This window comes from Schistocerca gregaria, chromosome 2, assembly GCF_023897955.1.
Source record: "Schistocerca gregaria isolate iqSchGreg1 chromosome 2, iqSchGreg1.2, whole genome shotgun sequence".
Taxonomy (NCBI): domain Eukaryota; kingdom Metazoa; phylum Arthropoda; class Insecta; order Orthoptera; family Acrididae; genus Schistocerca; species Schistocerca gregaria.
The window spans coordinates 205,724,364-205,739,640 of record NC_064921.1 but is presented as its reverse complement, the minus strand read 5'-3'; the positions used below and the strand labels follow the sequence as shown (position 1 = coordinate 205,739,640).

The 15,277-nt window shown below is 37.4% G+C and overlaps 1 protein-coding gene across 1 annotated transcript in view; it reads right to left on the bottom strand.

Moving 5' to 3' along the window:
* Window positions 1–15,277, bottom strand: part of LOC126336699 (transmembrane 9 superfamily member 3) — a 104,768-nt gene that overhangs the window by 34,188 nt on the left and 55,303 nt on the right. The window contains exon 8 of the mRNA XM_050000654.1: window positions 8,573–8,781. Within this exon, the coding sequence (XP_049856611.1) occupies window positions 8,573–8,781 (209 nt within the window). The remainder of the gene's footprint in view (window positions 1–8,572; window positions 8,782–15,277) is intronic.

The following is a 15,277-nucleotide window of genomic DNA, read 5'->3' as shown; positions in this document are numbered from 1 at the left end:
TCTACTGTACTTCTTTCCCCTATTCCTGTCAATTGTTCCCTTATGCTCTCTCTGAAACTCTGTACAACCTCTGGTTCTTTCAGTTTATCCAGGTCCCATCTCCTTAATTTCCCACATTTTTGCAGTTTCTTCAGTTTTAATCTACAGGTCATAACCAATAGATTGTGGTCAGAGTCCACATCTGCCCCTGGAAATGTCTTACAACTTAAAACCTGGTTTCTAAATCTCTGTCTTACCATTATATAATCTATCTGATACCTTTTAGTATCTCCAGGGTTCTTCCACGTATACAACCTTCTTTCATGATTCTTAAAATTGTGTTCTAGGTATCCAAATGTTTGTTTTCTTTCTAGAAGATCTCTGACTTTAACGTCACAAAGAATTTATTATAAGTGACGTGAATCACATTGGTAAAGCTCAAGTTTTTAGGTTCAAAAAAAATATTTGAAATATATGGCAATATATTTGAAATATAAGGCAAAAGAGTAAAAATATTTAATTATAATTCAGTTAATTTACATGAATGAATGTAATTTATGGTATGCTTCACTGCTTGTTGAATTCATCATGAAGTTGTCCATCACAAATAACTGACAGTTGTCTTAAAACACTGCCTTGTAGTGGGAAAATAAGTGCTCCACATCACACGATGTCTGTCTAGCAAGCTTACAGAATAACACAATGCTCACTCACACATTGCTGTGACACATTATTTTTTAGCACTGTCTCACTTAGCATTTGCCGAAGTATTCCAACTGAAGTTGCATCATTTTTGTCCAGTACATTAATTACTGAAGTGAAACCAGCAAAATTTTCAGTATAATACTGGACTGCATCAAGCCAACTTTCCCCAGGTGTGGGGGGGAGAGTGGTACATTGGGATTTTCAGTCTTGAATAAATTAATTCTCCTCGGCAACTTAATGAACATGCTTTTCCACTAGAAATTAAATTATCCATTTAGGATATACTGCTCTAATTTCTTTGTAATGTGAGTAAACCATGTGCAGTGCATTTAAAATGGATCATTTGAGATTCATTAATGACAACATAAGCCACTGCCTTCTTCATATACTGTGCAGCATCTGTTATCAACAGTAAAATGTTGTCAAACTTTATACCACCTGGCCACAAAATTTGTGTTCCTTCATTAAATAATTTTGCAACCATCGCAGGATTTGCAGTAGTCATTCTCGGCTTGTTAGAAGAAAACATTTCTTCTGGATCATCCTGTTGTTTTTTAATACTCCAAGAATGACATTCCCAACTTTCCTGCCACCAGAGTTTGAAGTCTTGTCTAACGTAATGCAAATTTTCTCTTTTTTTTCACAGTGAACAAATTTGTCAAGTTCGTTGGTAACATATCGGAAGATATTCAGGAATGACGTGATTTGAATATTTGGAGAACAACTTCCTTAACACTGGCTTATTTATGGTAGAAAGAAGTTTTTATCGGTTGATACAATGTCACCTTCATAATAAGCCGAAAATTTATCAGGTCCTACAGAAGAACCTGGAACTAGCCACTAATTAGCAATTGTTTTTTCATCAGGCACAACACTGCAGTGATATGTTTCATGCCCTCCAGGTGTTGTGTAACTTGAGATCATTTTTCAGCCTTCACTTCTTTCCCACATGGTTGGTAGAACAGTACACACACGTCTGGACTAAAATTATCCTTAACTTCCACAACACACAGCTGCAGATAACTACTTGTTGCTTTTACTTTAGACATTGCAGTACTGCCTTGCACTTCAAAGCACCAGAAATTAACAAGTCAATAAGTTGGGAGGGAGGTGAGACACGCAGTACAATATGGCTACAAATATGGAAATTCCAGACTTCTATGGCATTTGTGACCAATGGCGGTAAACACACACCAGCATGCTGATATGAAGAAACAGAATAACATACACAACATATTAATGGCAACAAATATTTGCATTAAGATTAAATAGCCCACAGGTTCTTTCTCTTTCAAGCACAACAAAACAGAAATGATATAAACTGAAAGATCAAGCATATTGATAAAAGAAGTAAATATGTGCTAATAACTGAAAAAAACAGAAATTTAAGTAATTACAGAAATTTTTTAAAATATGCATTTGCATAAAAACATTTAGCTAAAATCCGAAGACTTAGTAATTGATATAAAGATAAATAATGTAAGTAGACATGTTTCTGCTCTTGTATGTGTGACATTGTCATGTCTATGAACATAAAAGTGTTTTTATAGATATTTACAATTGAATGTTTCCCTGGGAAGGGCACACAGCTTAGGTAGTTTGTGTACCAATGTTGACCATCATACTGCAGTGGTGTAACGGTTAGCATTTCTGCCTAGCAAGTAAGAAAACTCTAGTTCGACTCCCGGCCACAGCACAAATTTTAATTCATTTCGTCTGCTTCAATCATTATCGTAGATAATAAAAGTGTTTGCTGTCTGTTTTATCAGATGCCAGTGTCTGAATACTGGTTTGGCTATTAAACATTTAAAGTGCTGTTCATCGGTTTAAAGGCTATCCTTCAACAAATATTTACAACTTGCAGAGCACAAAGGATACAATTTTCAAAACTATGTGCATAAGAAGTAAGAAGAGACTGAGTCAAATGAAAATAAGTGGCTCTTCTGTGACAATAATAAGGACACCTGATAAGGACACCTGATTAGGAACAGAAAATAATGCCACAAGTAGCAGTACGTGTAGATTAGGATATCTGAAGATACTCACAGTAATATGAGGGAGGTTTGAAATGTTCTCTGAATGGAAGAGAAAAAAGTACTTACATCACTGAAACTTTTGTTTATTTTTCATTGTAATGTCCTTGTAGATTAATGCACTTGGTCCAACGATGATCCAGTGCCTTGATTCTGTCTCGAAAATGAGTTTCCTCCAGGCCTGCAAAATAGTTGTCAACTCCGGCTATCAATTCTTCGTTTCAAGTGAATCTTCATCCAGTTTTAGGAAGAGATGGAAGTCTGATGGAGCCATATCAGGTGAATAAAATGAGTGTGGCAACAATTCATACCTTAGTTCATGTAATTTCTGCTTGGCGATGGCACACGTGCACGGGCGCACATTGTCTTTATGTCAAGAGTCGCGGCACCCATCTTGCATATAATTTGTTCTTTTCTAATTCTTCAATTAAAATGTGATATACCATTTCAGATGACATCTGGCAAGCATGAGCAATTTCATGCACTTTCAATCGGCAGGTCCTCCATGTGCCCTCTTGCAATGATTTCTGGAGTAGTGACACATCTTGGCCGATCACTGCACGGCTTATTATCCAAGCTCTCCCGACCACATTTAAATTCATTTGTCCACTTGGCAAAGGTTGAATATGAAGAAGCAGAATCCCCCAGTGTATTCTGGAAATCCTTTGTTTTCATATCTTTCTTTATGAAGTACTTAATCACTGCTCGAATCTATTTTTTTTTCCATCTTCGCAAATCACTATGTGGGAACAACAACATAGCCACATCACCTCCACAGCCCTCTTCCAAAAGCACTGACATGACATGTTTACAGGCAACAGTCCAATGAATATCATGTGAACAACTATTTGTGCTAGCGCTGTCGTCTCATGGTGATTCCGAGAACTTTTCAAACCACCCTTGTAATTACTTTGCATATAAGACCCTGTGCCAATGTCAGTATCCACAGAGTATCTGCAGATATCCACAACAATAATACCTTTGTGGACATAGTTGAAGGAACTCGGGGTTCTGAGCAGCTTTTCCAAACTCTACCCCTTCTCCTAGAACTCATCAGTCCTTTTCCTCCAACATCCCTTTTATTTGCCTTCAATCCTTTTGCCAGAAGTACCCACTGGCTCCTAAAGTTTGCAAACTTTAATACCTTTTACACGAATGTTCTCCTACTGGCACTTGGTGAGTAGATTTTTTATCCATCCAATCATATTATATTTTGAAACATTGACTCTTTTCATTAGTGTAAATATTATGATTGTTAAACAACAATAAAACTAAGAATAACAACAATAATAACAGCACCAACAACAGTAGCAACAGCAACAACTGTTGTTGATGTTGTTGTTACTATTTTCAGACTAACTGCCATTATATTAGCTTGAATGTGCAGTGTCCTGAAAACAACAGTTTGATCATCATCATCTGTAACTAATTCTTCCTGGTTTTCTAGAACTTTTTCCATTTGCATTCCCTTTCCTATTTACTAGCAGCTTTGTTTCTTTGGACTCATTCCTGTTTCAACTGCAGTAATGCATTTATACTATTATCAAAAGCTGCCATAAAACTACATGCAGACTGTTTTATGACAATAATCCATCCACTGGACTTTTCATTTCCTGGTCTGACTTCTGTTTGTCTCTCTGAGGTACTCTCCTTGAGCAGTGTGCAGTGGCTGAAGTCCGTCAGCAGACATCCCTACGTAACATCAGGTGCTGCCTGTGGCTACCAACACCGTACAGAGTGCCAAGGAGGACCTCAGGACACAGCACCACTATGGACTTCCATGGCTGTGTCACACAATAAGAATGAAAGAAGTTGAAATCTATATAAAAACTTTTAATATTCGGTTGGATCCCAGTATCACTCAAGACCACCTGTTTGAACTGAACTGTTTACTAAAACTTCAGTGTTAATTATTTCAAAGAATAATATAAGAAGAATATTAATTAATCACCCATACCAAGAAGTTGTTTACGCCACCCAAACCCTGTCACGAACATGAATGGGCAATCACTAGTGGTGAATGGGGCCCAAATGGGGAAATTCACCAACACACGACTTTGACAAAGGGCAGGTTGTTAAGGAGGATAGGCAGCAAACTGTGGCACTGTGGCGAATATAATGACACAGTACAATGTTGGTGAAGGCAGAACTACTTTTGGACCATATTGTTCGGCACAAATTGTTGAACATGTGGCTCCACAGCAGAAAACTCCTACATGTTCCCAAGTAGGCCCAACATCATCAATTCTGACTGACTGGAGTCTAGATCTATGGAGACATTTTCTTAATGTTACACTGAATTAACATGAATTTGATAAATGACCTAGCTGACTACCAAATAATAGCATGCAAGATGGGACTGAACCTTAAACCACAGCTTCATTCCAATTCTGTGGAAATGTTTCACAGAAAATTTCACAAAATTTATTTCAGTAATTATGACAATTGTAACTTTCAGAATTTATTAAGAATATGACAGGCTAAGTTGCATTAAATATAGTCATAACTTGTGTCTATTTTTTATTCTATGGCAAATAAATGAGGAGATCCCATTTCAGCAAACAAAAACTCAGGACTGGCACATGCCTATCATTAGAGCTTTGGTTTTTTTTGTTGTTTTTTTTGGGGGGGGGGGGGGGGGCGCAAAACTGCTATGGTCATTAGCATGGAAACCAGTAGCAATAGGAACAAAACTCAAAAAATTGGAGAAACTAAAAGCAGAAGGAAAGCTTTAAAAACCACCACAGAAGGGGGTTGGTTGTCCCCAGAAAGAGCTTCAAATGACTGATGTCATCTCACTGGCACTAATAAAATCGAGAACGCGATCAGCTGAGCGCGTGTCATCTGCTAAAATGGACGAGATATCAGGCAACAGCTGTAAACGGGTGCGTAACGGAGTAAAATAGGGGCACTCAAGTAATAGGTGTCTTACCGTCCACAGCTGAGAGCAGTGGGGACAGAGTGGGGAAGGATTGCAACTTAAAAGATGTCGATGGCTAAAAAGACAGTGCCCTATCCGGAGTCTAGTTAAAATTACCTCCTCCCGACGACGAGTTCTGGAGGAAGAGGTCCAAGCACAGGGAATAGCTTTCATGTCCCGCAATTTATTATGGGGAAGTGTCGACCAGAGCTTTGGCTTACCGAGTGGGTTAAGATAGTTAAAAAAAATTAATGCTGACACATGCATATAAAACACTATGATGTGGATGATGGACTTGCAGAAGTCATAGAAATGCTAATAGAATCTCTTATCCACACAGATGTCTAACCACAGACAGCATGAATGTAGCAACTGTTGTTAAGAATAGTGTTACAAGAGCGAAAGAAAAATAGAGTAATTAATATGAGAAACATTTTGAATTTCGATAAAGGTTAAAATACAGCCAACTGAAAAAGCCTCATGAACTAACTGAATAATTATTCACTTTAACAGAAAAAGTCCGTTTTTTTCTGGAGAAAATGGGCTAGAATGAATGAATGAAAATTATTAATTTGTATGAAGGTATGTCAGTGCTGAAAATGCTTACTAACAACAGGGAAGATGTTTGTACTGCACTGTTCCCAATTATAAAGCTTATTATTTTCAACTTATCAGCTGTAATTCCACTCCTTGTCAGATTTCAATGTGCTGTACCAGTCTTACTGCTCTATTGAAGAAGGCATAGTGGATTCCATCTCTGATATTTTATTTCCTAAGTGGGAAGTTTATTTCAGATTCAATCCATCTAGGTTTCCTATTCATAAGAAAGTTGCAACAGTCAGCTACAATTGACTATAAAAACATTTCTTTCACTGTCATCTCATCTACACTTTAACAAAGATTTTCTAGATTCTGGAAGCTGATAAACAGGGTGATTCACAAATATATGCAAGCATTTTAATATGTTATTCTACAAATAAAACTAAAGAAAAATGTTCATATAAACATAGGTCTGCAAATGTTTGGTTACGGAGTTACAGCTAATAAAAGATTTTGCCTGAAGTTTAGCAACTTCGCTAATATGAAGCCATCACAAAACTGTACAAAGTTAAACCAAAGCACAATTTCCCTATTTTGTTCTTATTGAACAACTGCACAAAGTTTTCAACAGAACTTGTAGACAATTTAATTTTGGAAAAATGATGGTAATTATGTTAGCTGAAACTGTATGAATGTCTCAGATAATCTGCTTTTATTAATACCATAACACACAAGAATTCATGTTAAACTGGAAAAAAAACAAAGCTCAGTGTTCAGGAAGTTGATAGTATACATACAAGCTCTCAATATATACACAATAAACGTTAAAAATGTCTCCACCGAGTTCTATGCATTTAACTGCACTTGTATGAACAGATTTTTTTGCTCGTTTCAGTTTCACAGAGTTGTTCTTAATTTTGTCTACTGCATTCTGGAAAACTACTGCAGATACACATCTGGGACACTTTTTATTAGATTCACCAGACCAATAAAAACAAAATAAATGTAAATCTTATTTTACTTTAACCTCGCACAGTTTTGCGATGGCTTCATATTAGTGAAGTTGCTAAATTTCAGGCAAAATATTTTATTAGCCGTAACTCCGTAACCAAACATTTGCAGACCTATGTTTACATGAACTTTTTCTTTAGTTTCACTTGTAGAGAAGCACATTAAAATATTTGCCTATCGTCATGAATCACCCTGTTTAGATACTTTCTTCCATTCTTCCTGGGACATGGTGAAAAGTTCTGTACATGTTCTGTAATAGTTTCATGAGTTTATTAACTAGAACTGAATCAAGATCCAAATCAAGTCCCTGAGCCAGCAATAAAAGACATCTGACTGTGTTTCATAATATCACCATATTGTGCTTTCATTATATGAACAGACACATTACACCCTGAAATAGATTAATGATTGCCTTGCAATTTTTCAGACTTGTCTACTGGACTCCGTTGCTTGAGGAACTGGAGTAGTTGTCTACAACAACAAAATCACTGTGACAGACAAAATGAAATAAATGAAAGGGGTGGAAATAGGCTTGGATAGATGCTAACAAACAGCATCAGTTTTAAAGATGTTAGCTCCTTTTTTCTGAAATAAATTCAAATACCTCCCCAAAAATTCTAGTGATTTGTTTAGAATACTGCCCTTCCAATTTAAAAGCTGTCTCTCATCACAAAACGTGATAAATAATCTAATAGGAAATAACTTTCTGCAGGGGGAATGTTGTGTAACATAACAGCATATAAAATTACCCAAAAAAACTATATAACAACGATAATTCCTGGATGGAGTAAGATGTAAAATAAAGGGAAGGCCACCACTCATCTATATTTGATTGAAGTATGGTGAACAGAAAACTATTTACACCAGCTTTCCGAGGTCTTATTGTTTCTCTAGAAACAGAACAACCATAAGCACACAGATACTGAAACATTCCCACCCTACCCCTCCACCACCACAGACACGTGTTGCCACTATACATCACAACCCCACCCCCACCCCCCCCACCCCACCCCCCCTCCCCATTTTTAAGGTATTCTGTGAAAGAGACAGATACAGTTTTACTTTACAAATGCTCTCAGAATACACTGTTTATTTTATTAATGGTAAGATATGACTGCTAATGAGATATGAGATGAACAAATTATAGATAACTTTCATTAGCTTCATAAGACAAATCTGACTATAATAATACCAACTATAAATGTCATTTAGATAAAAATGACATTTTTAATTATTTCTTATCCCAAAGTTAGTACCAATAACAGGAAAAGAATTATTTTGAAGTTAATGCTGTCCTTTCTAGCACAGGTAAAAATAATACAATTATAAATTAAATCCGCTAGTTCAGAAATCACAAACCCTTCTTGAAGTCAGATAAACTTACATTTCAATAAATATCGATCCAAAAGGTAGTACACCACCAAGGATAACAATTACTGCAGGTTCCATGAACCACTTCTTTTCAGGTATTGGACGTGGGACAGCATTGATACGACATGGATAGTCGGGCTGCCCAGCAAGATTTCTACCCAGTACAGTGCCAACAAGGGTCAATGGTAATATGACAAATATACATATGCAAGTCACAGCAACCTGGAAACAAAAACAACATCCTCATTCCACATGAAAATTTGTATGAATTAACTAAGCTACATATTATTCATCATAAACATTAAATTTGAAGAATTTTTCTACATATTTGACATAATTATTTGAACAGTGTATTGTATAAATATTTTTGAATCAAAATAGCAGCTATGGTTGAACAAATCAGAATTTGCTTTCCTCTTTCTTCTGATAATCATCGACAGACAATGTTCTCAATGTTACAACAAGAACAATTAGGATCACATCAAAAGCAGACAATGCACTGTCTTCTTGTATGACACAAAGCAATAGATGGCTTCAGTGTTTTACTGGACGCTTGAAATACTCAAAACGTAGAAGCTCTTACTGTTTGTAGCATGTAGCGAGTTGACAAATCATGTATTCAAATTTAGCAGTTTCCTTTAACATTCTCATACACCTGTTGACTGACAAATTTACTTTTTTATTTTACAGCTATAGCAATGCAATGTTTGGCAACGTAGTTATAGTTAATCAGCAGCTAACCTGCATGCCATGATAGAATTCAACACTGCAGAAATCACAATGCATTTATCAGTGAGAAACATTTGCAGAAAATATATCAGAATGCAACACTAAATGTGAGCATTGTGTGGCAACGGGTCAATAATACAATGCTAAAAAGAAGTTTTCACAGTGCCAGAATGGTGACAACAATGAACTGCACAAACAACAGTTTCGCATCACCATCATAACTCTAACAGTATGTGTTTTGAGGAACAAAATGACCTCTTTCTCAATATTCTTTTGACCACAGACATGAAAACAAACTTGCATTCTCAGTATAGTTCAACAGAGTACACTCTGTCTTCAATCCTGGAAAAACAGTGTGGTTTATGTATACTGTTTGTAAATGTGCCTGGAAGGGTCAACAAGACCGGATTGTATGTGCAGTGTCATTTTACCATGAAAGGCTGTCAATACGGGAATTTGCCAGCCAAATTGCAGTGTTCAACGTATGTCAACAACACCCACTGATCACTGCTATCTACAAACCACAGCCTGTAGGTGTGCCAAGGAGAAAGATACAGCATGTGTGCTGTTTATCTGATGACAAATGGGAGTGCTGTGTTGAGCCAACCTTCACACGAACAGTTCGGTATCAATCACAGACAAGAATAAAAATAACCCTGTAGCATGGTGCATAAAGATATTCAATAAAAGAAAACATCTAGAACAGAAACTTGATCAATGGCATCAGGTTCTCTTCACTGACAGGTGCACGAGAGGTGATGAATGGAGGATTCTGATGAATGATGATCATCACAGAAGAGTGTGGGAGGCAGTTAGCTACCAATGCATATCCCAAGTATACAGTTATGCAGTCCCACATGTTCAGTAGATAACAGTTCTATATGCAGCTAGCCACCACATTTTGAGTTGATATCACGTACAGGTGCCAGATGCCTCTTAATATCTATAGTAATTTCAGGGCTGTGCAGTATCTCGACAGGATCCTTCAACTTATTATCCAGCAAGTGATAGGTACAGATCTGTACCAAAGTAGTAACTGCTTTGTGAATAACAGCCTGCAATTATGTGGAAATCCACAGGTATTTCTTCAATATTAAATACTTTGTGGTTCAAAGTTAAAGGTCAGTTTTGATGTGTTATATATAATCAATAATAATATTTTTTTTCTTTTAAGTCATTATTAGCACCCATTTTGGAAGGAATGCCACTACACTGGCTTCAAAGTGTAATGTCCAAGAAAGGGTCGATAAATTGCTGATATCTGCAAGACTAAAGAAGATAAGCCCTTCTTCCTGGTTTTGTGCACAATAAAATGTGCATCTTATTTTCATCTTAACAGCAATCGGCAAATGTCTGCATTGTTCCTATTTCATTTACATTATCTGAGATCACTTATACAATTATCAAAAGCTGCCACAGGGCTACATGAAGGGTCTTCGGGGAACACTTCACCCAATAGAATCTTTGCTTCACAACCTGACTCAACTTGTGTATAAACCTAACTTTCGGAATAACGACTGTGAACCTATTAATGTTGCTCTCAAATATACCCCATTGGTCCAGAAACTTTCAAGAATGGGATAAGAAAAAGAATAAAGAAAAGTCAAGAGTGTAGTTTTAATGCTTCAGGTGTTCTACGTGATCTTCCACCACATGAACACAATCCACAGAATGTTCAAACAATAATGTGAAATGTCAGAAAAGTCTTCCTATCAGATGATGTTCAACTTGTGCGTCACACTGGTTTGAATGTCTGTTATGTCATCAAACTGTTGATCTTTTGTGTAAATTTCTGTGCTCTGTCATTTTGTGGTAGGTTCCTGCTGATAACACCAAGTCTCATCACCCGCAATGTCCAAGTTTTGCACTTCGATTGAGTCATGACAGGCATCCACGCGCATTACTGTTTTTGTTCAGTAGGTGATGTGTAGTGAGAAACACTGTACATATTTTTCTCCTTTTCAAAACATTCTGGAGAATGTCATCTAAAACACTTGATTTAGAGATGTTGCTCCATTCCAATTTGTAACAAAATGTTGACACACTAAGGCTGCACATCCACTACTTAACACTGCCTGCTCACAACTGACTGGTTGAATGCACACCTGTTGTTTACAGTTGTTAGTTCAAGTTGCCAGTATTGTTACCACACTGACATCACCTATATGGCAGTACTGAAATCAGTCCCTGAACTTTTTGGATGGATGATGTATTTACAAATATTGAATGCTATGCTTATTACACTAGGAAGTGTAGCAGGTTAATACATTTCAACACTATCGTGAATTAACATACTTTGATAAATGAACTGTATGACAAACTTTAAACAGCAATGGCAACTTGTACAGCACTGCTATCTGACTTCCCAATGTTATGGAAACGTCTGAAATAAAATTTCAAAAAATCCATTTCACTAATTACAGCAGATGGGAGTAACCTGCAGCGCATATCAAGAATATGATGGGCTATTTGTATTAAAATGTGGTCATGATCAGCCTCTATGTTCTTAGCCAACAGAACGTAAATTTTCAGACTTTATTTCAGCAGACAAAAATTTAGGCCAGGGGCAATCAGCATCAAGCTTCAGCACACAGTGTTAAAATAGTTAACAAAATTATAATATCTGCAGATGTAGATAAGGGACTTGTGGACCTCTAGAAACAGGTCTCGCTTTCAAGGTGATAATGCACAAATATACAGCACCTACATTCCACCATTTCTTCATGATGTAGATGCTTGGCACCAGTCACAACTTTCAGTATATTGTCACCACAACCTCCAAACACACTGAATGACCTCAGGAGGAATGTCACAGAGGAATGGGACAGGCTTGACAAGGAATGTCTCGACCACCTCATGGACAACAAGCCAAAGAGGATTCAAGAATGTCAGCATGCACAGGTTGGAATCATCCAAATGGTGTGTTCTGCAAATGGTGTGGTATTTCGGTATCATGACTTCGTGTTATCTTCAACTGAAGATGGTAACAGGTCAGCACTATTTGGACTCTGCCATATGGCTGAATTACAGAACATCCCAAAATCATCATACACTGGGAAAGCCTAAAATCACAGACAGCACTGAATGTTACCCAGGAGCTAATTTTGATTTCACAGATGTGAAAAGGTATGCACTTTTGAATAGAATACTTTTACTTTGTTTTTCATTCAGTTTTTCCCGAGTTTCATTCCCAGCTATCCCTGAATCCAAGCCCACACATCCACAGATAAGCAAGTGTTGCAAAACTATTTTGGGCAATTTATAATAGGTAGGACAATAGGAATGCGGGTAAGCTACTACCAACAGCATAGTCAACGCATTATTGTAGCTAAGATAGATACGGATCCCACACCTACCACAGTACTACAAGTTTATATGCCAACTAGCTCTGCAGATGACGAAGATAATGGTGAAATGTATGATGAGATACAAGAAATTATTCAGATAGTGAACGGAGACGAAAATTTAATACTCATGTGTGACTGGAACCTGGTAGTAGGAAAAGGAAGAGAGGGAATAGTAGTAGGTGAATATGGAATCGGGGTAAGGAATGAAAGAGGAAGCCGCCTGGTAGAATTTTGCACAGAGCATAACTTAACCATAGTCAACACTTGGTTCAAGAATCATGGAAGAAGGTTGTATACATCGAAAAAGCCTGGAGATACTGACAGGTTTCAGGTAGATTATATAATGGTACAACAGAGATTTAGGATCCAGGTTTTAAATTGTAAGACATTTCCAGGGGCAGATGTGGACTCCGACCACAATCTATTGGTCATGAACTGTACATTAATACTGAAGAAACTGCAAAAAGTTGGGGATTTAAGGAGAAGGGACTTGGATAAACTAACTAAACCAGAGGTTGTACAGAGTTTCAGGGAGAGCATCAGGGAACAATTGAAAGGAATGGGGGAAAGAAATACACAGTAGAAGAAGAATGGGTACCTTTGGGGGATGAAGTGGTGAAGGCAGCAGAGGATCAAGTAGGTAAAAAGACGAGGGCTAGTAGAAATCCTTGGGTAACAAAAGAAATATTGAATTTAATTGATGAAAGGAGAAAATACAAAAATCCAGTAAGTGAAGCACGCAAAAAGGAATTCAAACGCCTCAAAAAATGAGATCGACAGGAAGTGCAAAATGGCTAAGCAGGGATGACTAGAGGATAAATGTAAGGATGTAGAGGCTTATCTCACTAGGGGTAAGATAAATACTGCCTACAGGAAAATTAAAGATACCTTTGGAGAAAAGAGAACCACTTGTATGAATATCAAGAGCTCAGATGGAAACCCAGTTCTAAGCAAAGAAGGGAAAGCAGAAAGGTGGAAGGAGTATATAGAGGGTCTATACAAGAGCGATGTTCTTGAGGACAATGTTATGGAAATGGAAGAGAATGTAGATGAAGATGAAATGGGAGATATGATACTGCATGAAGAGTTTGACTGAGCACTGAAAGACCTGAGTCGCAACAAAGCCCCGGGAGTAGACAACATTCCATTAGAGCTACTGAAAGCCTTGGGAGAGGCAGCCCTGACAAAACTCTACCATCTGGTGAGCAAGATGTATGAGACAGGCGAAATACCCTCAGACTTCAAGAAGAATATAATAATCTCAATCCCAAATAAAGTAGGTGTGAAAATTACCGAACTATCAGTTTAATAAGTCATGGCTGCAAAATACTATCACGAATTCTTTACAGACGAATGGAAAAAACAGTAGAAGCCGACCTCGGGGAAGATCAGTTTGGATTCCGTAGAAATATTGGAACACGTAAGGCAATACTGACACTATGACTTATCTTAGAAGCTAGATTAAGGAAATGCAAACCTCCATTCCTAGCATTTGTAGACTTAGAGAAAGCTTTTGACAATGTTGACTGGAATAATCTCTTTCCAATTCTGAAGGTGGCAGATGTAAAATACAGGGAAAGAAAGGCTATTTACAATTTGTACAGAAACCAGATGGCAGTCATAAGGGTCGAGAGGTATGAAAGGGAAGCAGTGGTTGGGAAGGGAGTGAGGCAGGGTTGTAGCCTATCCCGAGACAGCAAAGGACCTGGAAGAGCAGTTGAATGGAATGGACAGTGTCTTGAAAGGAGGATATAAGATGAACATCAACAAAAGCAAGCAACCTGGAAGAGCAGTTGAATGGAATGGACAGTGTCTTGAAAGGAGGATATAAGATGAACATCAACAAAAGCAAAACAAGGATAATGGAATGTTGTCGAATTAAGCGAGGTGATGCTGAGGGAATTAGATTACGAAATACGACACTTAAAGTAGTAAATGAGTTTTGAAATTTGGGGAGCAAAATACCTAATCATGGTTGAAGTAGAGAGGACATAAAATGTAGACTGGCAATGGCAAGGAAAGCGTTTCCGAGGAAGAGAAATTTGTTAACATTGAGTATAGATTTAAGTGTCAGGAAATCATTTCTGGAAGTATTTGTATGGAGTGTAGCCATGTATGGAAGTGAAACATGGACGATAAATAGTTTGGACAAGAAGAGAATAGGAGCTTTAGAAATGTGGTGCTACAGAAGAATGCTGAAGATTAGATTGGTAGATCACATAACTATTGAGGAGATATTGAATAGAATTGGGGAGAAGAGAAATTTCTGGCACAACTTAACTAGAAGAAGGGATCAGTTGGTAGGACATGTTCTGAGGCATCAAGGGATCACCAATTTAGTATTGGAGGGCAGTGTGGAGGGTAAAAATTCTAGAGGGAGACCAAGAGATGAATACACTAATCAGATTCAGAAGGGTGTAGGTTGCAGTAGTTACTCAGAGATGAAGAAGCTTGCACAGGATAGAGTAGCATGGAGAGCTGCAACAAAACAGTCTCTGGACTGAAGACCACAACAACAATAATCTATTTCAACATTTCCATATTTTTACGAATTACGTAATTCAATAACTATTCTAAGAATTACTTTTCACATAGGGATACTTTTAATGACAACCATCAGTATGTGGCTCAGTCAGATAAAG